The sequence below is a fragment of the Neolamprologus multifasciatus genome, chromosome 20 (assembly GCF_963576455.1).
Source record: "Neolamprologus multifasciatus chromosome 20, fNeoMul1.2, whole genome shotgun sequence".
NCBI lineage: Eukaryota > Metazoa > Chordata > Actinopteri > Cichliformes > Cichlidae > Neolamprologus > Neolamprologus multifasciatus.
In genome coordinates, this window is record NC_140458.1 from 2,367,109 (window position 1) to 2,391,254 (window position 24,146).

General features: G+C 43.1%; 1 protein-coding gene across 13 annotated transcripts in view; it reads left to right on the forward strand.

Moving 5' to 3' along the window:
• The window catches only part of sulf2b (sulfatase 2b), a 118,733-nt gene that overhangs the window by 55,635 nt on the left and 38,952 nt on the right, over positions 1–24,146 (forward strand). For 4 of the 13 annotated variants that reach the window (XM_085147235.1, XM_085147242.1, XM_085147239.1 and 1 more), the window contains 5 exons: positions 17,416–17,644; positions 19,409–19,529; positions 20,410–20,528; positions 20,600–20,751; positions 21,236–21,405. In XM_085147235.1, the coding sequence (XP_085003361.1) occupies positions 17,485–17,644; positions 19,409–19,529; positions 20,410–20,528; positions 20,600–20,751; positions 21,236–21,405 (722 nt within the window). In that variant the 5' untranslated portion in view covers positions 17,416–17,484. Of the gene's footprint in view, positions 1–3,682; positions 4,584–17,415; positions 17,645–19,113; positions 19,530–20,409; positions 20,529–20,599; positions 20,752–21,235; positions 21,406–24,146 lie in introns of those variants that run through there. The other 9 variants (XM_085147232.1, XM_085147238.1, XR_014871700.1 and 6 more) reach the window with 7 other exon arrangements.

Here is a 24,146-nt window from a genome sequence, read left to right on the forward strand (position 1 = left end):
TAAGTGCAATAAAAGCTTCCCATCAAGTGCTAAACTGAACATCACAGGAGAGTGAGCTTCACTAAAGGCGTCACTTTAATGCAGCACGCTTTTCGCTTAAATCACAAACTACAAAAAGGAAAACATCCGTTGAGCCGTTGGATTGCTGAGTTAGCGCTTCTTCTGGGACCTGGTTCACTGCAGCTGACTCTTGGTAACAGTAACAATGTAAAGTGAATGCACTGACCAGTTCACACTGATGCCTGAGCTGGTTTTTGGTGTATTGTGGCTGGTAGCTGGTGCAACAACAGGCCCGGTGAATCTGTAAGGACAACCAAAGTGATGATAATAAATCCAGTGTTAGGTTTGGGGTTTGTTGGGCCATCCAGCTTTCTTGGATGTTAGCAGAAGTCATTTAGGGGCACTTGCTGTAAAATCTTCAGTCTCATCTTCTCAGAGGTTTTTCCTGAGCTTATTGAAGTGGTTTTGTAAGTTCTGATGGTGGTAGAGACACTGAAGACATCAGGACGGTGACACGAAACATCAGCAGGCTGAGAGCTGAAGTCGATGCGCTTTTACATTTGATGGTCGTGTGGAGCTGCTGTCCTCATCAATGAAGCAGCCGAAGAGCGGTGAGGTGATGAGAGCGGTCACTCTGCTTCACAACCATGCTGCCTTTAAATCATTCAGACCTGGACGCCGTGTGAGCGCTTAAAGAAAACACACACAAAAACTGCTTAATCATCAAAGTCAATGAATTGATTTGAAACTGAAGAAAAGCTAAACTGTTATTTTTATTTCCTAATCAAAAGGTTTCTCTTAGTCTAATATTAGGGAACACTAATGATCTGATCTGACCCCTTGAGGCTACAGGAGGTATTGCAGTCACATGTGAAGGTGAAGTAACGTAAAGGTCTATGAGTGGTGAGATAAAGATGTTTGTCCTGAGTGTAGGGCTGTTCGATATAACGATATATATCGGATGACGATATAAAAACATCTATCATTTCATTTTACGCTATCGTTTGTTTTGTGGTGTCGCAAAATAAACTGTTTGCGGCAATATTTTTTCATCGTTTTGATGTCACTGTAGTGGCTATATTAATTTCTTAAAGTTCTCTCTTTCTCTTATATTTAATATAACCACACTACGGACGGACAAGCGCCTGTTTTTATGCGTTGTCGTTAGCAACAATGACGGTAAAACCATCGCGTGTCCGCTTGTTTATGTTCCACATAAACCTTTCACAATAAAGCTCAAGATCCTGTTGAGACTTTTCAAAATAAACTGAATCATGTGAAAAAGTATTATTGACGGATGGGAAGTAAAAAGAGCCGCCAGGTGCTAAAAAATTAATCTTAGACTCAAACAGAACAGGCTTTTCCCCGCAGCACGCCGTGTAATAAATACTCACAAAGAAAACGGCAGCCGTTACAACTTATGTCTAAAAATGTATCGTTTCATGCATCTGTTAAAACACTCGACTCCAGCTACACGACGCACAGCTGGAAACATTTCACGCAAGTCGAGCTGCCCGAGATTCACAGACTTTACAGAAATTGTTACATTTTTGTGATTTATATCGTTATCAGACGATAGATGTCTTATATCGGGATATGAGATTTTGGTCATATCGCACAGCCCTACCTGAGTGTGCATGAACAATTTAAAGATCATTACAGTCTAACTGTTCTCTGCAGAGCCTGAATGTGTTCAGGACAATTCAAGACAAATCAGATTGTAGCGTTTATCCACGTCATCGCTGCCTACATTTACTAGAATTTGTCTCTGCTAGTTATCGAATGTAAGGCTCGGTGTTGAAAAGGCTTTTCTTCTCTAGCTGGTTATTAATAATGGAAGCACCTTAATCAGCTTTTGAACAAGCGGTAGGAGTGTCCAAAGGTCAGAAGCTGCAGCGTGTGGTTCCCAGGTGGCAACCTTCAGGGCTGAAAATGAAGCCGCTGCACAGGCGACACAAACCGCCTCTTGATTGGCAGGTGCTGCTCTGCAGGGAGCTGCAGCCAATCAGTGTCTTCGAGGTCTCTGACCCGGACTGTCCTGTTTGTGCTTGTTTTACCTTTTGGAGCATTTCTGGTGGAACCTTTGGTGAGTAACATGCTTCTCCTTGACCGTGCTTTCAGGACTTCAACAAGTTTAAGTCAACAAGTTTAAAATTACTTCAATACACTGAAGACAAATGTGACTATGTGTTGCACTAAGCTCGCTAACAAAGCTGGCTAGCGCTAGCTTATAATTTAGCACTCCACCCTCTCATCCAGATATGGTCACTCCTGGCTACAAAACAACAACATGGCGGTGTCCAAAATGCTAACGTTGAGGCTTCAAATTGCAGCGTTCAAAACCAATGGGTGACATCACACTACTTCCACCTTTCATATCCAGTCAACGGTGCTTCCACAGATTCATGGAGGTTGTGTAATAAGAGCTTTTGTTGTGCCGTTTGTGGATTTCTCCATCTTTGATGTTACTATTTATGGTTCTTTTGAATGGTACGCTCCACCAGAATAATCTACTGTCAGCGCCGTCCTTAGTTAACCCCGTCTTTCATTCGTTTAGGGTGATTCATGAAGCGTATTTATACCAAAATGAAAAACAGGATTTGTTTTTCAGACTAAACAGGTTCAACATAACAAGACGAATTCAGTATTTGACACTGAGCAAACTCTACACTGTGTTAATAAACGAGGCAGTCATTTTACATCCTTATAAAACTAAAACTGTAAAATGTAGTCTGATGGTTATTATTGCTGAGAGGTGTCAAGTGAGGACCACTTTATTCTTCTGTCAGGGGTATAGCGTGGGTGTTACACTCCACAAGACTGTGAGAGCCCAGTTGGAGTCCAGTTGGAGAGAGTAGCTCAGATTTACAGGGAGACGTTTGTACTGTTTTTCACATGAGAAAGTTCCATAAATAACAGTGTGATGAATGAGAAAAGACAAAGACCGGCTGGTTCCTGTGCAGCTGCTCACGGCATGAAAGTTCCAGATGATCTGATATCGTCGTGTTGGTGTTGTTCCCAGATCATCATGAAAATGTTGTTCCAGGTTCAACATTGCGAGTGACCAATCACATTATTGTGACGTTATTCTTTTGTGCACCAACCCATTCGTGCATTTATGAAATTCCAATGTTGCAAGGACAATATCAATTCTGCTTAGCGTTTATTAAAGGGTCAGGGTTAGGGTCCGTTGATTGGCGGACAAAGGCGGTTTCTCGCAGCTTAAGTACAGTTTTTTGTTTTACGCCGGTTTTTCCCGAAGTCGCAAAAGTATGACATCACAACATTCTGATTGGTCACTTGCAATGTTGATCCTGGAACAACATTTAGTATGATGATCTGGGAACAACACCAACACGAGGATATCAGATCGTGCTGAAAGTTCCTGCCCAAAGCCCTTTAAGGCTGTGGAGGTCGGGGTGTTGGATGGGTGCGTACAACATCGTGCTATCCTGAAGAAAATGCAGATTAGCTTAGCTTGATATTGTAGTAAATGCTAGGTCACAAATTTCAGACAGTCACAGAAATGGTCGGTCAATCAAAAGTCAGAAATCTGTGGAGGAGCAAGCACTTTGAAAACGTCCCATCAGAGGTTGTGGATGTGCTCAAACACACCAATACACTTTTTTTCTAATGTGTTCAATTTTCATGTGATTCAGCAACATGTTTTTTTTGTTGTTTTTTTATATATATATATACAGAAAGTTGGTTGCTTCAAATTAATCTGAAGAACCAGAATCGCTCCTGACCCTGGTTTCTTCTTCTTCTTCTCTGTTCAACAACTGCAATTCAAAATAATCCAGACAGCAAATTAACGACTAATTCACATATCGGTGAAATGACTGTAAAACTGTAACTGGGAGGAGGACATCGGAGGAATGGGCAGAAAGATATGAGAAAGTGATGAAGCGATAGAGAGACAATAGAGAGCGAGAGCCAGAGAACGAGGGAGGGAGTGATGGAGAGAGAGCCAGAGGAGAGCAGGGAGAGAACAGGAGGTATAAAAAGATCAACACAGAGAGAGAGAAAGTGATAAAGAGGGAACGAGCTGGAGCGAGCGAGGGAGGAGGGGAAGAGGACGGAGGAGGTTGAGGAGCAGCAGCAGCTCAGCTGTTGTTACAACAGTGAGAGCGTGCGGTCGCCGAGGGGAGAGAGCTGTTGCCACGGGGATTATTGTCATGTCTGCCACCTCGACAACAGCCAACAGGACCTAGGCTGAGAGGAGGCTGGGGAGGTTGTCGGTTTGGCGCCGGAGCCTACGAGCAAGGCAGCGTGGCCCATGAGGACGAGGTAGGAACGAGAGCAGAAGTAAAGAGCGATGTGAAGGAAAAGACAAAGGAAAGCAGAGGGAGAAAGAGAGAAGTGTAGTGAGAGGTTTGAGAGTAAAACATCATCTGAGAGGAAGCGAAAGAAGAAGTGAAAGCAAAAAGGAACAGAAAGCAGAAGTGGAGCTGTGCGCTCGGCTTATTCTGCAGAGTTTCAGGAGAATTTCTGCCGTCTTCTCCTCCGACTTCCGTCTGTTCGTCGTGTTTCTCTCTGTGTGATCTCTTCACGTTCGGCTTCATGTTCTTCGCCTCGTTGCAGTAAGTGCTTCTGCTTGTAAATGGTTTCGTGCCTGTGTTTTGGAAAGCTTTATCGATAGAAAAGAGCAGAGGAAGAATGAACGTCAGCAAATCTGAGCAAACCAAAAATGTCAGTCTGTCGTTAAATACTTTGTTTCTTCTCCATTTCCTGTTCAGTCACTTACAGATATACATCGTTTAAATATATGACTGAAATATATTAGACACAAGGAAATCCAACATCCCCACAATAGAGAAGCTGGAAAGAAGCTGAGGATTATCAGTCAGCGAAAAATGTGAATTTTGTAGAAAGAAAAGTTTCTGACAGACGAATCAAATTCAGAGTCTTACGTGAAAAGACATCAGACGGACGTCTAGAAGTCTTACATGTGGTTGTTACAGAGATAAAGGTTTAAGGTGAAATCTGGTGATGCTCTGGATTTTTCTTTCTTGACCAACAAACACAAAATGTTTCTTGCAAACAAATAAAATTATTGAGATGTTTTGAATGAGTGAGTCTTAATATTTCTTAGATCAAATAGGGCATAGGTGTCAAATTCTGGCCTAATTACATTTGGCCCGTGAAGCCATACCAAATTACTATCAGAGCTGGCCTACTGGTATTATACAGCTAATATATATATTGTTTAGTATTAAGCTTTGCTTGTTCCATATTCAGTTTTTCAGCAAAACTTGTTTGAGTCCATAAGAAAAGATTCATTCTTATATGTGAAGGAAGATTTTTTTTTCAATAAATATTAACGTTAGCCCGCGACTTTGTTCTAGTTTTGAATTTTGGCCCACTGTGTGTTTGAGTTTGACACCCCTGAAATAGGGTGAAGTGAACAGAGTTGTCAGTGGATACTCTTATTGATACTTTTACTGATATTTCTGTATTTTGGAGCAAAATAAAGGCATTATAGTGGTAATGGCTACTTTTGACGCTTCAGCTCAAGTTCACATGATGGTTACATTTGGACGTACAGCTGAGAGGTCTCTTCCTGTTAAAAGGGAAGTCTTTCTTCCTGCTGTTACCAAGTGCAGCTCGTAGGGTATCGACGAATTCTTGGGGTTTACTTTCTTTACTTTTCTTCTTTACCTGCAACACAGAAGCAGTTATTGAGGCAACTATTATTGTGAATTGTTGCTGTGGAAATAAAACTGAATTGAATTCAGTGGAGCTGTTTGCAGCCGTTTCAATTCTACCAACTGGCTCATTAGCATACAGCACCTGAGTAACTCTGCGGTACTTCACTGCTGTGATGGGCAGTAAACCGTTTACCATTACTGTGCCAGCAGGCTGTTACACTCCTTATCTCTGGCTTTGGGTGTGTTGTGTTGGAGCATTGCTTGATTTCTTTCATTTATCTGTCTTTATCTCAGAAATACTCCAAATGTCTGTTAATTCACGGCTGAAAATCGTCCCGTCAAATGAACTACGTCCATCTGTCAGTTCGATAAATGATTCCCATGTCTAGTAACACGTCGCCGGGTCAGTGATATAAATGAAACATTATGTTTGTTGCTCTATAGAGTTGCCTTTTTGGCAGGAACCAGCGGATTTGGAGTTGAGGGCCATCAATACGAGGTCAGAAGGTTTGGGGGGGACACACAAACTTTGGTGTGTTCATAGGATTTGTTGACAGTAAGACAAATATACAGTTAAACTCCAGAGGACTGAACATCCTGTTTGTCCCCAATCAAAGTTTGGCTTCAGTGCTGGACAGAGAGAACAAACAGAAGTTTCCTATTTCTACTTCTCCAAAACATTTGGTAATATGATATCACTGTGAACCCTGCACTCGAGGTTTATTGTACAGAAAACAGAACAGAGACGCATTTTTTCGGGTGTCCTCGGCCATCTGATGCGTATTAGTTTCATCCGTGTGCGTCCAGTGCAGAGACTGGGAGCAGCCAAAGCTGTCGTCTCATTTTATCAACAGAGAAGAAGGAAAAGAATCCAGTGCAAACAGAGCTGGACTTTTTCCATCGTTGCTGCTTATTGTAACCGTAGCTGTTACTTATTATAGCAGTCACACTGGATTTCCATTAGTTGGCTTCTGTATTTCGCTTCAAAGCTGAGTGTGGCTATTTCACATTTAGCACCATTTAACTCTGAAGTCCAACTAAGAGACACACCTGCACCGTCTCAGTCCAGCCTGCAGCATCCAAAAATGTAAGGGTGGTGTTTGACGGGGTCAGTCAAAGGAACGGATTGGGCACGTTTTCCTGCTATTTACCTTAATGCCAACAGAGGGCGCTGTACATTAAAATAGCCCTCAACTTTACCTTGTTCACCTCAATTGAGGGTTCAAGTGGCCCTAGCTGATGATACAATCGGAGGTGGTGGTGAAAAGTAAGAAAGGACGTCTACATGTTTTTGTCACACGCCTCCATTCAGGGCAGCACGGTGGTTAGCACTGTTGCCGCACAGCAAGAAGGTCCTGAGTTCAATTCCACCATCAGGTCTTTCTGTGTGGAGTTTGCATGTTCTCCCCGTGTTTGCGTGGGTTCTCCCGGGGTACTCCGGCTTCCTCCCACCGTCCAAAGACATGCAGCTTGTGGGGATAGGTTAATTTAACAATTCACAATGCCCATAGGTGTGGATGTGCGAGTGAATGTGAGTGCGACTGGTTGTCTGTCTCTGTGTGTTGGCCCTGCGACAGACTGGCGACATGTCCAGGGTGTACCCCGCCTCTCGCCTCTCAGCCCTATGACAGCTGGGATAGGCTCCAGCGCCCCCCGCGACCCTGAAAAGCATAAGCGGAAGTGAATGGATGGATGGATGGATGGCCTCCATTCAGTGCAGCATGTTTGATTCGCCGAAGCAGAACATTTGTCAGTCAAGAAAAGTGGTGAGATTGTACTTTGATAACAGAAAATGTTTTCCGTTTATTTACACAGCTTCAAGGCAAAACTTTAAGCAGAGAAATTTACCGCACGGTACTCTGTCCTGGAGATGAAAAGGCCACAGAGTCCGGGTTCATCCTCAGGGGGGCAGAAATAAGTTCAGGAACATCTACAGATTTGTGTGAAATGAAACTTTTGTAGGCTTTTGTTATCTTGTTACATTTCTCCTCTCTAACTGTACCTGGTGGATTGTAAACACACAGCTTCTCTAGTTATAAATCTGTTTGCAGAAACGAATGCAGAACTTGTTGGTTCATCCTCTGAAAAGAGGAAGTGTGTGCTTTTAAAGATTTCCGTCTCTTGTAGGAGGAATCCATCGACGCCAGCCTTCCCCTCTCGCTGACACCCTGAATGAAGGTTTCACCTAATTGTCCACTGTTTAGTTCAATATGCTGTGTTTGTCTAATCTGCTGCTGCTTGGTAGAACAAGCTCATTAGGTCGTGGAAGGAAAGAAAGGGCAGCTTCATTTATAGTGCACAGTTATTCCATGGAAACATGATGTGCTTTGCAGGTAAAACCAACAAAATTTAAAAAGCGAAACATGAAGGTTTACTTCTGACTTGCTCCGTTCTATGCTTGGACCCACAATGAAGCAAAACCTGACTGTTATTTATTTTTTGCCTATAAAAAGCGTCTCCTGAATGTTTCTGTAACTCTGACCGGTTTGTTTCCTTTTATACTTCTGCTTGTTCCTCATATATTCAGTGAAACGCTGGGAAATACACGTTCAGCACTTAGAATCACCTTTTATCTGCTTTCCCACAAAGTAATGAGGGAACAGGCCTCACCTGCTGCCTGTCAGTCAGTTGTCTAATTACTTTTAAAAGACCTTTTGGCTGCTCTCTTACTTCCCGAGGGGATGCCACAGTGTTTGACTTGGCACAGATTTGACACCTTTCATCGCGTGCAGTACTTTTGTTACAAACGCATGAATTAAAGCTGTAGATTGTTTGATTTAAAGTCCACTGAGGTGGTGCACGGAGGCAATACTACAAAAAATAAAATAAAATGTGCTGTTGTCCAAAATAAGTAAGTGAATTAAACCTGCAGTGGCCAGAAAGGGGTCACATCCCTGCTGCTTTATCTGTGAGCCTGTGAACACTTTACTGAGCCTGTGGCTATTCCCAGTATAGTGAAAAGGGCTGAAAAAGAGGACGTGTGATCCCCGTGTGTGCAGTCCTTCCTTTTCTCAGTCAGATCCATCCCTCGTTCATCGTGCATGATGACGCTGGAAATGCTCGCCATTAGCTTCACAGTGGGACAAACGGGTGGCGTCACTGTGGCGAGGACCAGCTTTGCTCGAGCATCCAAGCTTGTTGCACTGAGTGAAATAGTGAAATTGAAAGAATGGTGTATTTTTAAGTATTTTCTCAGGTTGTTGGTGTTTGGAGCAGCTGAACTCTTGAAAGTTCAGGTTTGCGGCCACAGCAGCATCAAACAAAACTGGAACCTGTGTTAAAATAAACGTGGGACCTGTGCTGATTTGTTACCGGCCCTTAATAAAATTCCTGCTGCTATTTGACAAGAACTGTTGTGGTGCAGTGATACAGCGAGGTGGTGTTGTTGATGGACTTTAAATAAAGCAGAAGGTTAAACGTGGTCTGAGAGCCTCAGAGGCGATGCTGCCGGAGAGAATTTAAGGTTGTGTCCAGAAATAAATCCCTCATTCTAAATGCCTCCTGACATGTTTATTAGTAAAAGTCGAGAAATATTAGCCGGCGCATCAATTACAGCCAAATGAAAATGGCAAATGCATTGATATTTCTGTCTGCGATCAGCATAGTGTATGTCAATAACCGCAGCCGGCTCTGCAATAAAGGCTAAGAGGCTAACGTGTCACCACAGCAACCGCAGCACTTTTCATTTTCTCGTCTGATACTTTTTAGAGTTTTGTCGAGAAGCACTGAGCTGACCTTTCACCTGGAAAATGTGACCTTTCACCTCCGCCCAGGGAGATATTAAGTCTCCCCTGCTGGTCTCTCTGCATGTAGAGATGCTAATGAATATGAATGAGCAGTTGGAGCCATATTATGGCTGCAGTATCTCTTTATTGACATTCACCACATTTCATATTGAGTCACTTGGTGGCCAGCTGCCTCGGCTGCGAGGCCCGCCCACGGCGCATGAATATTAATGAGCAGATAGATGTGACCGAGAAGCCACAGCCAGAGAGGGCACATCGGGATGACAGACGAGAGAATTTATGATCCGTGGGGCTTTGGAGCGCTTGTTCACAGTTCAGGAGAGCGTGACTGCACGTGTAGCGCATATTATAGCCCCATAATATAGTTTCATTCATTGCTCTGCCGAAAGCGTGCAGTCGCTCCGGTATTTCGGCGCTGTCTGAGAGCGGAGCGTGACTGTGACTCCACGATCATTAATATGCAGCTCTAACAGCCTTCCTTGTCTGGATTCAGTCTCTCCAGCAGATGTTGAACCTGCTGCAGGGATTAGCTCCCATTCAGACACTAGAGGGTTACTGAGGTCCAGCACTGATGTTGGGTGATAAGATCTGGCTCGCAGCCGGTGCTTGGGTTCATCCCAAAAGGGTTGGATGGGGGGATTTAGGGCTCCATGCAGACCAGTCAAGTTCATCCTCACAGCACTTGGAAAAGCATCTCTGTATGGTGCGGGCTTTGTGCATGGAAGCATCTTTATATAGAAAGATAACGTCTACACACTTTTAACCCTCGGGCGTCTTCGGTCTTCAGATGTCTGGATGTCTAAAGATGTCTCCCATGCAAAGCTGTCGTGTTGGCTTTGGCTAGGCAGCATCTCTACAAGTTATTCCTGTGAGCCAACAGCTCCCAACACTTTAAACACTACTCTTTATGAAGCCATATTCGGTTTTCAGTTTGATTTTATTTATATAGCACCCAGAAAGAAACCTCCGGCAGATCCAGGATCAGGTGGGGACCAGATACTGCCCTGATATATGGTTATTTTAGGCACACATATAGGCTGTATGTAGACACCATGGCTCAGTCACTGGTGTTCAGATCTGCATTTTGAAGCCTCGGTTAGTGAAGTTAGCATTTTGGCAACAGTCCAGACTCGTTTTGGAGGCAGAAGTGGGGAAATTTGGACAAGAGCTTAAAATGCTAAAATGCTAAAAGTTATCAGCTAATGCTAGCTCCATTAATAATTGCACAGGTGCAGTGCACAGACCAATACCTGCTATTTGGTGTCCAGATGAATAAATACTGGGTTTCACTCACCTACAAAAGGACAGACGTCTTGGGTGATCTCTACCACCAAAAGCCACAAACGCAGTGAGCATATGTGTGGCCAAGCAGACAGTTAGCAGCTCACTGAAGCCCCTCCCACCTGCAGTTCAAATGCCATGTTTGTGAGGGGCAGCCAATCAGAAGAAAGCTGGTAAATAAAGACTATTTACATCTGAAATAAACAAAAAAATCTACTGAAAAGCCACAGTACGGCTCTATTGTGTCTTCTGAGGATAAAACGTGGTTCTTCTCTTGTTAATTACTCAGGAAAGGAAAATTTCTCTGTAAAGTCTAAAAACTTTACCGTCTGTTTTAAATAATGTAGTGACTCTGCTCTTTGCTGCTTCTGCCTGTGTGTTTACTGATGTTCCTCAGAGGTGAGGATATAATATTTCAGCACGAAAAGGCTCTGAATATCAAATAAAACAAACTATCTGGAATCGAGAGCAGCGGCTTTATTTTCAGGCTCGACTCCATGAATATCAAATGAAAAGAAAGTATTGGGATTCAAAACAGCTGCTGTATTTTCAGCAGTTTGAAATTACAGCACTATAAAGGCTTTCGCTCCCGAGCAGTGAACCAAAGCATCTTCAATGCAAAACTGAATCTTCAGACCGGCGAGTGCACGTACATGATCATGTGCAGTCCTGTAATCAACATCAGAAACAGACTATTAACTCTGCAATGGCCTTAAAACCCTCGTTTTAACAACACTGGCTCGACTAAAGCTTTATTTACAAAGACCAGTTATGCTAATTCGTGCCGTTAATCAAAGTTATGGGGCTTTTAACTTGTTCACATGATATGCTGGCAGCTAAGATGAGCCTATTAGGGTGTAATTGTCTGGTCTGATGGGAGAAACAACCGGCTGTAACTAGAAAATTAAATATTCCTGCTCAAATTACCTATTATATTTCACCAAACACGGAGGGTATTTCATGATATTAGTCCTTGGTGGCTTGCCAAATGAGTTTTCTTTTTAATTAGCTGTTTCTTGACTGTTTCAGGTAGATAATTTTAGAAGCTACAGTAGAAATGATTGATGAGCAGGAGGGCTGGAGGAGCAGCAGGAGAAGCAGAATTAATTACGCATGGAGACAAACAGAAGCTCGGCACTAAAACGTCCTTTTTATCTTGACTACCAAATGTTTGAGCGCAGCTTCTTATTCAAAGGACTCGAATGTTGTACAAGGTAGAGCAAAACGGCAACACCTTTGGAGCTGTGATGTAAACAGAATCCACATCCTTCACATTATCCTCAGTTTGCTTTGGTAATAGTGTTGCACTCTTTTACTCTTTTTTGGTCACCTTTGATGCTTTTATTTTGAAGGAATTCTCACTTATTTTCCTTCGCTCTGCACAAACTCATCCCAGACCAGCTGGGTTTGTTTAGAACGTCCAACTTCTTAAAGCTTAACATCATTCAACCAACTTTTAACATTTTATGTGCATTAATAAAATCTATGTTTAATCAGCTGGTGTTTCTGCTGCAGTATTTAAACATCTTGTTGATTAGTTGTCCACATCCCTGCTGGAAATATGGTTTGGATTAGGCGAGAGCATGCAGGTGGCAGCACACAGGATGCCAGTTCATTCATTGTAAATTAATCAGATGGTACTAACAGGTGCAGGTGAGCAGCACATGGACTTCACACCAGAGAGCTTACAGTTTAAATATGTCTGATCCGACTGTGTCAATATCACAGGCACCTCTGTTGGGTATTTTCAAGAAGTTTCCATTCAGTGATTCATTAATTTCATCCATATTCTTCAGCTTATCTAATCCAGGGCTGCAGAGCCTTTCCTGGAGCCGGGCTACGCCCCGGACTGGTCACCAGTCTGTTGCAGGCCTGCGAGAACAAAAATGATAGATTCCCATCACGATTTCTACGCTGAGTGTTTGAGATTGGATCGGGGGAATGGGCTCCACCAACTATGAATCGGCTCGTATTTCTATAGCAGCACTAGATGGAAACTTTTTTTCCTTCAAGCTGATATTACCTTTGGATTTTTTCGCTTTGGTGCCCGATTAATGATCAGAATTGTCTTTTTTCCTGTGTGACTGTGGGGATAAATAACTCAACAGCATGAACTGCACGAATAAATCAAGGTGTCATCGTGTTGAAACCTTTATGATCCGTTAGTGCTGCAGATCATTTGCACTTTAACCGCGCTGCGTTCAAAGCTGACTGTGACCCAGACTGAGACTGAAAAATAATCCTGCAGGTTGAGTCGGGGTTGGTCTGGTCTCAGGTCAGTTTGTAGGTCAGTTTCATAATGACGCTCAATGACATAACATGAATATATTGCAGTAGATTACCGACAGTGGTGGGCTGAACATGGCCAACAGCTGGACCGCTCCACTTCAGTCCAGATGTTGGGTTGGATCCATAAACCAGGTTAAACAATGCAGAGTCTCACATGTGTTTATTCTCAGTTTCACTTGGTTCCTGTTCAAAGTCAGCATCATTAGCCAGTCGTATTCATTTAGAGCCAACATCCCTAAAAGGACAGCAATACATGTGTGTATCTACCAGAGTGAAACATATTTGTATCATATTTGTTTGATGGTTTTGGTATGAAAAGATAGATACGTAGAAATAAAAACAAATGAATGAAATTCAGCTGTAATAACCAAAGGAAGAGATGCTTGTGCTAAAGCTGCAATAACATCAGTGCCATATAAATCATAATGCAAATATACGAAGTGGGAGTCTGTGTGAGAGCAGCTTAAGTATCAAATGTCAGAAAGTTTGTTAGAACAGTTTCTGTTAAATCAGATTACAAATGCAGATTTAATGTCACCAAACACTCTATAATAAATCTGCACAGTTGTTCATCTTAAGTTTAATGCAATCAGTTTTAGCTGTCAGTATTTACGTTGGTGCTTTACAGTGTTGGTCAAGTTACTTGAAAAAAGTAATCAGTAACTAATTACTGATTACTTCCCCCCAAAAGTAATCCCATTACTTTACTGATTACTTATTTTCAAAAGTAATTAATTACTTAGTTACTTAACACGATTTACAACCTGAATAGGTGATAAAGTGATAGATCTTTCAGCCCAATTCTACTTTTTCTGCATAATCATCATACAAAATGTAATCAAATGGAAAAGTCTCTTTTTAAAACTTGTTTTATTAGTTTTAATCTTTTAACTTTATGCATCAAGCAAAAATTTAATTATCTGCAACATTCTCTGACTGGAAGAAATTAGTTTAATATTTAAACCTATTTTCTGCACATTCCAGCACATAAAATAAAATATTTTGTGCGTTTACACTCAGTCTTTCAAATAGATGCAAGTAAAACACAGCAGAAAATAAATAAAGTCAAAGACTAGCGGTCCTGTTGCTCTATTTTCACCTGTAAAGCAGGAGTGGGGTAGGCGGAGGGTTACCCTGGTGCAGGTGTGCAGCGGTCAGTGGAAGAATCCGCGAGTTTCTCTGTGAGTTTCCCATTACGTCATAGCTACTCGGTGCTTGCTCGGAAGTTTAGGGGTTTTTTCGCTGTAAAAAGAAGTTTTCTTCCCACGCACAACGGACACTAATGTTTTTGTCACTTTTTATGGAATCAAACTCAAAGTAAGGTCAGTACTTCCACGCTTTAAACGCTGCACCTCATACTCTCTCTGCACTCGATATATGATCCATTGTTGATCTGCACACAGCTGTTGTCACGAACGTCGCACTCGCTTACGTCACTGTCATGAGACATTCTCGCAAAAAATCACGGTTTTAGTAACGCAGCGTTCCTACGGGAAAGTAACGGTAATCTAATTACCGTTTTTGCAATAGTAATCCCTTACTTTACTCGTTACTTGAAAAAGCAATCGGATTACAGTAACTCGTTACTGCCCATCTCTGGTGCTTTATGAAGAATTATATTTTAAAATCAAAGGAATGTCAGAGTAGCTTCCTGGACTGAAATATGAAGCAAATGCAGAAGTGTCAGCATTATTTCCTTTGGCCAGCAGAGGGCGACTTATCTAGATATGGTCTCAATCCCTATTTTCAAGTGTTACTGATGACAACATGATGTTTATTTTTAATGTTATGATCCCCATTAGTGATAAAGTACCCTAACCTTTAACGTAGGCCACCTGCGTAAATGCTCCGGTGCTACATTTTCATGGTTTTTTGGTCAGCGCCTCACTTTTCAACATCCAGTTTCAAAATTCCAACATAGCAGCAACGGAAACAAGATCCGTGTGTGACATCAGTCCATGTTTAGGGTCCTCACCACATGAGCATGCCCTGGGCATAAATAAATCAAATAAATCTGGGCTTTATGGTCCAGTTCTGACGTCTGTTTGTGCAACCTGTTGCCTCTGCAGACAGAGGGATCATGGGAACCAAAGCACAGACTGCAGATATGCAGCAGTAGCAATGAAATGTGACCTCTGTATGTTCAGGCTGAATGCTGATTGGTTCAAAAGTTGGTTTGATTACGTAAGAATGTGAAATTGGAGTTCATCTCCAAAGTGAGAAAAATATGGAAACAAAGATTAAAGATGAAAAACTGTGCACATGAGAAGCTGCAGCTGACAGTTTTAAGGCTGTGACGCATTTAAGGGTTTGAGCTGATCTACTCTGAAATGTAAGGACAGTTGAGTTTAGTTTAGTTGTAGTTTGGGAAACAATGACGTAGACGACCACATTCACTTCCTGACTGAGACTCATGGTACCACAGATAGTCTTACAAATACAAGAAAACAGTGGAGACACTTTACTCTTCAAGCAGACCATCACGTCTTCATCTGTCACAGGACCCAGAATATTCCAGCCCGGCTCACCCTTTCTGATTTCATCGTTACAGTGTGGGTCCTTTCTCTGTCTGTGGATATTAATCTTGTCATCACGTGAATATGTTGATGGATTTGCATTGCAAAACCTCCCAACTCCCAGTGTTCCCTTCCTCTGTGACCTCTTTACACTGCTGTGGAGCATCCGGGTGGCTTCATTCTGGATTCTTTGAGCATTTTTACACAAACAGATGAGCTCAAAATATGTTTTTCTGGTGAAGATTGTTTTAAAATGAAATACGTGACTGTGGCTGTGGCCTGAATGGAGCGTGGAGGTCTCTCTGCCAATCTCTCTCTCTCAGCAGGTCGTGTGTAATCTCCAGTCTGTTCACAGCTGGAGCCACCAGACCACTTTAACATGAGAGCTCCATCAGCAGCCGCACACACACACACACACACACACACAAATCACCGTGGGTGTGTTCACAATGAACACTGAGCCTCTTCTGTTTTGATTACTGGCTAATTTGCATGATACACCCTGCTGTGAGCTCTTTCTCTCTCTCACACACACACACACACTCACACACACACACACACTCACACACACACTCACACACACACTCACACACTCACACTTGCAGACACACACATTCCTACTGTGCTTTACGTCAGTGTGACTGATAAGATTTCAGCGTTTTATTATCAGAGAAACAATAGACTGCAGCTAATGACAACTGTGTGTGTTGTCATTAGCACACAAACACACAAACGTGTTTGTGTGTGTGTGTGTGTCCTGTAACTACTGGGACCAGAAATCTTTGACTTTTTTATTATTATTATTCTTGCTGTGTGAAAGCGGCGCTCTCTTGGATGGATCATCAACATTCCCGCCCTCGCGCAGTAAATAAACGCAGCGCGTCACGTACCGCAGCACATTTCAGCTAAACGCTGCTGCAACAGTCATAACACGTCCGACAGCTGCGGGAGCAGCGGGGCATTCGTTTGGCCTTTTCCAATATCTGACCCGCTGCTGGCCAGATTACTCTGACATTTGCTGCAGGTACTTTTCGCCTCCAAGAGGATCAATCCCGATGACGCTGATGACCACCTGCAGGATTCCAATCAACTACAACAAACATGCATCGAGGAAGCGAATGTTAGCAACAGATTGAGGAAGTGTTTGCAATATCAGAAGGAAAACAGTTTCCTAAAATATCTATAACTAAAGCAGCATTATGTGGTTCTGGTACGGTGAATCCTTTTGTAAGGTCTTCTCTTTCAGTGGCCAGTTGAAGGTTTTATATCAGGCTCAGTTCCCGTGAGCCTAAAACGCAGGCGTCAGCCTGTCCTAAACACTCTGTTTCATACATATTTCTTCTTCTATGGTAACTAAACTGTGGTCATCTTAGACTGGTAGCACAGAAACTCCACCATCGACTGTTCAAATCTTCTGTTTGTGAACGGTAAGTCAGAGGAAAGCTGTCTTGTAGGCAGGGTGGCTTTGATAGGAGCTCGGCTTGTTTGAGAGACAGCATAAACTGAGGGGGCACCAAGATAAATATGGATTATCCTGAGTCCTGGATCATGCCAAGATTCTCTAAGTCAGTGGTTCTTAACCCTGTTGGAGGTACCGAACCCCACCAGTTTCATATGTGCAGTCACTGAACCCCTCTTTAGTGAAAAATAAAATATGATTTATTTCAAATTCAAGACATAGATGTGTTTTTTACTGGTGCACAAAATGAGCCGTGCATGTCAAGGCGGAGGCTCTGCCGAACTCCTGAGACCGACTCACCGAACCCCTAGGGTTCGATCGAACCCAGGTTAAGAACCACTGCTCTAAGTGGAGTCTGGAATAAAAATATGGAGCTGGAAATGATGAACGTTGTAAACCGGTGGCTCGGTCTCACGCAGATTTGTTTGAACCTCGGTTCTGAACTCGAGGCGGTCTCTTTGTGTGTTTTCCAGAAGCTGAGACAACTTGTGGGAAGCAGCTGATTGGTTGACCTTTGTGGGGAGGCCCGGGGGTCAAAGGCCATGGCGGGTCGACTTCTCCTCTTCCTGTTTGTCTCCGTGGCGCTCTGCCACGCTCATTTTTCTTCTACACAACGCCTGAAGCCCCGCCTCCAGAGAGACAGACGCAACATCCGACCAAACATCATCCTGATCCTGACTGATGACCAGGACATGGAGCTGGGTGACTGAAACTCCACTACAAGCCTCATTATGAGCATTAGTCTGACTGTACTGTTAATGTGATTGTTGGTAACACACTGGTGTGGACATAAGTCTCAGTTTAACAATAATACACAGTTAACATAATATTACACTCGTCATATTAATACATCGGATCTCGTTTGAGCAACTGAGCTTTACTTCAAAGTGTTTGTGAGTCATTAAGTAACTCCTTTATTTTGTTCTTTAACAGGTCGGAGTGCAATGATTACTGTCTGGGAGCCTTTTTAGGGCTAACTTCCTCTCTGCGATCCAAAAATTAATCTTCTATTATTAACGACATACAGCTGGAAGTGGCTGTTGTCTGAGATTATGATCCCATTTTAAGTAAATGTATCGTAGATTGTGCAGGCGTGTTGCAGGAGGAGAGAACTTTTGTTCCCCCCTCTGTAACCTCTTTGGGTCTTGTACTGGCTTAGTAGCTCATTGCTCTGACCAGAACAGCTGTGGTAAACTCTTTAAACCTTTAAAGCTTACTAAGAGTAACCTTTAAGCGCCTTTCTGAGCAGTTTCTGTCATATTTCAGGCTAGCTCGTAGAACAAAGCTGCTGGGTTTGCCTCAGAAGTTGGTGAGCGTGGTCTCCGCCAATGCAGCTGTTCTAATGGTCGCCAAACCACGACTTTACTGATATAAACCGAGGTGTCAGAACTCGTTATTAAGGGCAGAGGCGAGGTGGTCGAATGACGTCTCTTTATGAGGGAAGAGTTGATCTTTAATCATCGAGCATTTTAACCCTTTAAAACCGGTCGGAGCGGGCACGCTCTGTTTTGCGTAACTATTTTTAAATCCCGGTAGCTCTGCAACCACGTAAGCTAGCACAATAATTTTTAGCTTTGCAAAAGCTGCATAAAAAGCGCTTGCAGCAACAAAAACATAATATTCCAGAAACACGCTTTGCCGATCCGATCAGCTGTTCATAACACTTCCTACATTGGATTAGACGTCAGCGCGAACTATCGCATGTCCGCCATGACCTGCCCGAAACCGGAAGTGACGTAATTTTTGCGGAAATGTAGTTTTTTACCGTCCGGGCCTCAATGAGCCTATACTGGTGTTTTTAAAAGTTATCTTTGACTTTATGACTTTCTGTGTCGTTTCTGGGATGCTTAGGACTCATATTGCACTGCTGGAAATAGTTTATTTTGATGCATATGCTGCTTTTTTTTGCAAATTTGCATCATAATATTTATTTTCGTTTTTCCTGCAGTATATAAAAATTGGTGTATTTCAAAAATAAAACTATGAAGACACTCAAAATAAATTTCCTGTGGTGGGAAACTATTTTGTGCAACTTTTTTGTATTTACAGTTTTGAGGGATAAGCCTCTTAAATTTCTCTAACTAGAAATATATGTTAAAAAAACAAAAACGATTTTCAATTTTTTTGTAGTCTATTGCACTTTTTTGCAATTTATGTAATTACTATGCACTTAATGCAGACATATTATTAAAATCTAGGCTGTAATGGTTGTATTGATGTATAGCAACTTGAAATGCTCCCAGAAATGGCTCCACAGCATGTAAAAATATAACATAAGCTCTGGCAGACTTGGTTCTATGGTAGGTCTTAAAGGGTTAAATAAGAACCTTGTTTCAGGTGTCGCATTTTATGTTGAGGCTTATGAGACAAATGATTTTGAACAATTTTCAACAGAAACCAAGGAACTTATCACCAAAGCAGGTGGACAAGGTTTACAATGTGCTAACCGTCGGTTTCTCCACGCAGGGTCGATGCAGGCGATGAATAAGACTCGCCGCATTATGGAGGAGGGCGGGACTTCCTTCTCGAATGCCTTTGTGACCACGCCCATGTGCTGTCCGTCACGCTCAAGCATGCTCACTGGGAAGTAAGTACAGTTCCAAAGATGGAGGTGCCTGCTACACCCGAAAAGGGAAGCCAGAGCCGAGACGCAGTTTTTCCGTTGGCCAGCAGGGGGCGACTGGTCTAAGTGCAAAAAGAAAGCCGATGTATAAACTGTCTACAGGAAAAAGGTCGTTCCTGGCGTCAGTAAAGACTTCACTGATGAGTTCATGGTTGGGTGCTCGTTTCAAATCGTATTAAATACAAAAGGATGTTAATTTTATTAATCAAGTCAAAGAGGATAATGAAGCTCATTTACACTTAAGGATCGATCAAGTTCGACCTATATCGAGCTTGATGATTTGCCGAATGCTGTAACCAGTTATTCCACCAATTATTACAGTTGCTCTCCATCGGCTGGTCTACTCACTTTCCCCACTTACACCACCTTTAAGTAGTAGCTCCTCTCTGAGTCAGGAGGCCCGCGGTTTTGAAGCAACAACAACTACCCAAGAACAGCAGTGGCGTCTGACAGATCACAGGTCCCTTGAACAATGACGATAACGGGTTATTCTATTCTTCTGCTCTTATGTTCTGTAAGCAACCAGCTGCTTATGAGTCATTTCCAGCTTTTTCCAGTTATCGTGTCTTGGCTGTTTCTGCAGAGAACCAGCCTGATGCAGGTGTTAGATTAATAAGCTGCATGCCTCAGTGTGAGATAATCTGTGCCCCGACAGGTCAAATCTGGTTTGGCGGCCCAACGAAGACGTTAGTAATATCAGACAGGTGATTTTAATGTCTTCATGTGTAAAGGAGAGGGTGAAAATCCTATAATGGATGTGTTTTATTACCAAAGCGCTATTAGCAGAACTATTAAATAACTTTACACGAGCCTCTTGTAGTAACACGTGTTGTGTCTCCCTCAGGTATGTTCACAACCACAACACCTACACCAACAACGAGAACTGTTCCTCGCCGTCTTGGCAACGGCAGCACGAGCCACGGACCTTCGGCGTTTACCTCAACGACACTGGATACAGGACAGGTAGGCAAACACACAAACACGCACTCAGGCTTTGTGAGGCTTCTGTTAACACAGCTGTGCTTTTTCTCCAGCCTTCTTTGGAAAGTACCTGAATGAGTACAACGGTTCGTACGTTCCCGCCGGGTGGAGGGAATGGCTCGGATTGGTGAAGAACAGCCGCTTCTACAACTACACGCTGTGTCGCAACGGCGTGCGAGAGAAGCACGGAGCGCAGTATCCACAGGTGAGGACACGCAACACAACTCTGTCACTGCACAGCAATGCAACAGAGTTCTTATTAGAGTTACAGCTCACTTTGTCTGTATGGACGCAAGTAATCATGGAGGCGGAAGCAAGCGATGCTTATTACGCTAAACAGCATCTAAGGTTCAGGTGAGGGGACAGCATGTCAGTCCAGTGTGTTACCAGTCCAATCCAAGTGCTTCTGCTGGAGTGGGCCGAACACCCCGGACATGTGGTCGTTCTGTCGTGGGGCGAGCTAGAGTCACCAGTTAATCTGATGTCAGCAGAGCTGTTTTGTAAATGTAGGAGGCCTTGAGGATTTGAGGGGTCAGGAATAGTTTAGCATGTGGCTGAAACTGAAGTGAACTCTGATGCTGCGCTGACTGCTTCACTGATTTGGTGGATGTCAAGAAGTTAAGTGAGATTTAACTTAAAGTGAAGAAAATCAGGGTTAATAATAGTGACGTGTGTTGTTGTGCTTCCAGGACTACCTGACCGACCTGATCACGGCAGAGTCGATGCGTTACTTCCGCTCTTCAAAGCGACTTTATCCTCACCGCCCTGTCCTGATGGTTCTGAGTCACGCGGCCCCTCATGGACCCGAAGACTCTGCCCCGCAGTACAGCACCGCCTTCCCCAACGCATCGCAGCACATGTAGGCCTCCCACAGACACACACAGTTACCTTTTCCTCGACTTGCATTCGTTTCCTAGAGAATTATCCTAAAAAATAAACTCATGCAAAACGTCATGATTTACATTGTAAGGACTTCATTTTTGTCCCCATAAGGAAGTCGAGTCCCCACAGTGCGACTGTGGAAACACATTTATGTCCTCACAAAAGTAGTAATGCAAGTGCACACACGCATGCACACATACAATGAGACTAAGCCACTGTAATCCAGCAGAACAATGGAGCAGCTCTGTTCTGCACCACGGGATAAATCCTGAAGCAACACGACTGAAACGGCACAATCCTCCCTAACACGTGTGTGTGTGTGTGTGTGTGTGTGTGTGTGTGTGTGTGTGTGTGTTAATGAATACATGAGTTTTATTTACTATCTTTACATGAATTGAGTCCAATTTTAGCGAACGTGACAAAGTCCACGCGCGAGTCTCGCATCAGAGATACGTTCCCTTGTTTATGACCTGACTGGGAGACGCTGAGCAGACGGAGACATCACACTGAAATCTTTTTCATCCCGCAGATATAAACAGATGCCCGAGGAAACTCCGGCTGGACTCCTGCTGCCAGGAGACCATTTAAATCCCATTTAAAGCTCACAGGGATTTTTATGCAGGTTTTTCTATTCCTGTAACACAGAAACGCTGCTGGAAGTACTCGGAGCCGACAGTAATCCCTTTCCTCTGACAGTCAGCGCATAACTCGACGCTCATACGCCGGGATGATCAGCGTTTGACAGTTTTGTCTTTGTGCACAAAGAACAAAAATGCAGCACAGGCGCAGAGTTGCTTCTCCTTTTATTATTCAGTATGAATTAGAAAGCAGGAAACCAGCAGCAGTTGCAAAGTCTAATTTAAACCTTATTGACGGGACCGAACGATGGCTGATTAAGGAAACGTGTGGTGCTGCAGACTTTAATGAAAGCGGAGACCTGTTGTGTTGTCGAATTCTGAAGAAAAGGCTGCAGCTTCTCCCCGAAGTAATAAACAGCCGTGCATTCAGCTTTAGTCTCGTAAATAAAGACAAAATGAAGCAGAAGGAAAGAAAACATTTTTACCTTTCTGCTCTGAAACAGGCGCCGAGGCTGCACGTCGAGTTGGTTTGACTGGACGCTGAAGACAGCGGTGGGAACGTAGATGCTAAAACCATTTTGTTGTACCAGCCTGTAAACCTCTGTGGGGATTGACTCACTTTTGGACGCGGTCTCATTGCCGATTAGAGGAAATGCATTTCTGTGTTGGCTTCATTTCATTTCTCAACACCTCAAACGAATCCAAAGCCAACCGCCATTACTGGACCAGAACCAGCAGCCTGATCTGCTTCAAACGTGCTTACTGTGACGCATCATCATCATGTCAGTTACACGCAGTTTACCAGCTGAATGCAATTCTGCTTTTTGGTAGCTGCACTTGCAAAATGCATGAAAATGCAGTGAAAGTGAATCTGGGAGCAGCGCCTCAAAGAGAACCGTTTAAATGTCAACAAACTGTCTGATTGTCGCCTGGCAGGTTTGAGCTCAGCACCTCGTTGCTGTGAGGTAACGCTTTCACCGCAGCTGCACTAATGAGGCGCGCCGCAGTCCTTCAAAACGAATAAAGTCAATCTTCCCCAACACGAGTTCACGAGCTCCACACGTGTCAGCTGACCGCCTGTCAGACGGACCGAAGCGTTCCAGCCGCCTGCGCCCGTGCAGACGCTTCCAGCTGCCCGCAGCATTTCTGTCCCGACGAGGAAATTTAATTATGAAGCTGCCGAGCAGGAGTGAGGAGAGGAGTAAACGAGTTAGCTGATGGGAGTCATTCATTATCCACGCAGAACACAGAGCAGGAACATCTTCTGCAGCTAACACAGCAGGAGGACAGAGACTGTGTTATTAATGAAAAGGAGCATCTGCTGTCATCACTCCTCACACAGCCTGATGTGTCCAAACATGATATTACACTCAGCTACACACAGACACACACACATCACACACACGCTTCATTCTAACACTGCGTGTTCATATTCAGCCTGGTGTTTACTGCCTCCACATATACATAAAAGTTAGAGGAAGCATCCAGACTCGGTGTCTTAAACTCTTAACCCTTTAAGACCTACCATAGAACCAAGTCCGCCAGAGCTTATATTATATTTTTACATGCTGTGGAGCCATTTTTGGGAGCATTTCAAGTTGCTATACATCAATACAACCATTACAGCCCAGATTTTAATAATATGTTTGCATTAAGTGCATAGTAATTACAATCTAAAAAAATCTAAAAAAAAAAAGTGCAATAAATTACAAAAAAATTGAAAATCGTTTTTGTTTTTTAACATATATTTCTAGTTAGAGAAATTTAAGAGGCTTATCCCTCAAAACTGTAAACACAAAAAAGTTGCACAAAATAGTTTCCCACCACAGGAAATTTATTTTGAGTGTCTTCATAGTTTTATTTTTGAAATACACCAATTTTTATACACTGCAGGAAAAACGAAAATAAATATTATAATGCAAATTTGCAAAAAAGCAGCATATGCATCAAAATAAACTATTTCCAGCAGTGCAATATGAGTCCTAAGCATCCCAGAAACCACACAGAAAGTCAGAAAGTCAAAACACCAGTATAGGCTCATGAGGCCCTGATGGTAAAAAAACGACATTTCTGCGAAATTGACGTCACTTCCGGTTTCGGCCAGGAAATGGCGGACATGGATAGTTCGCGCTGACGTCTA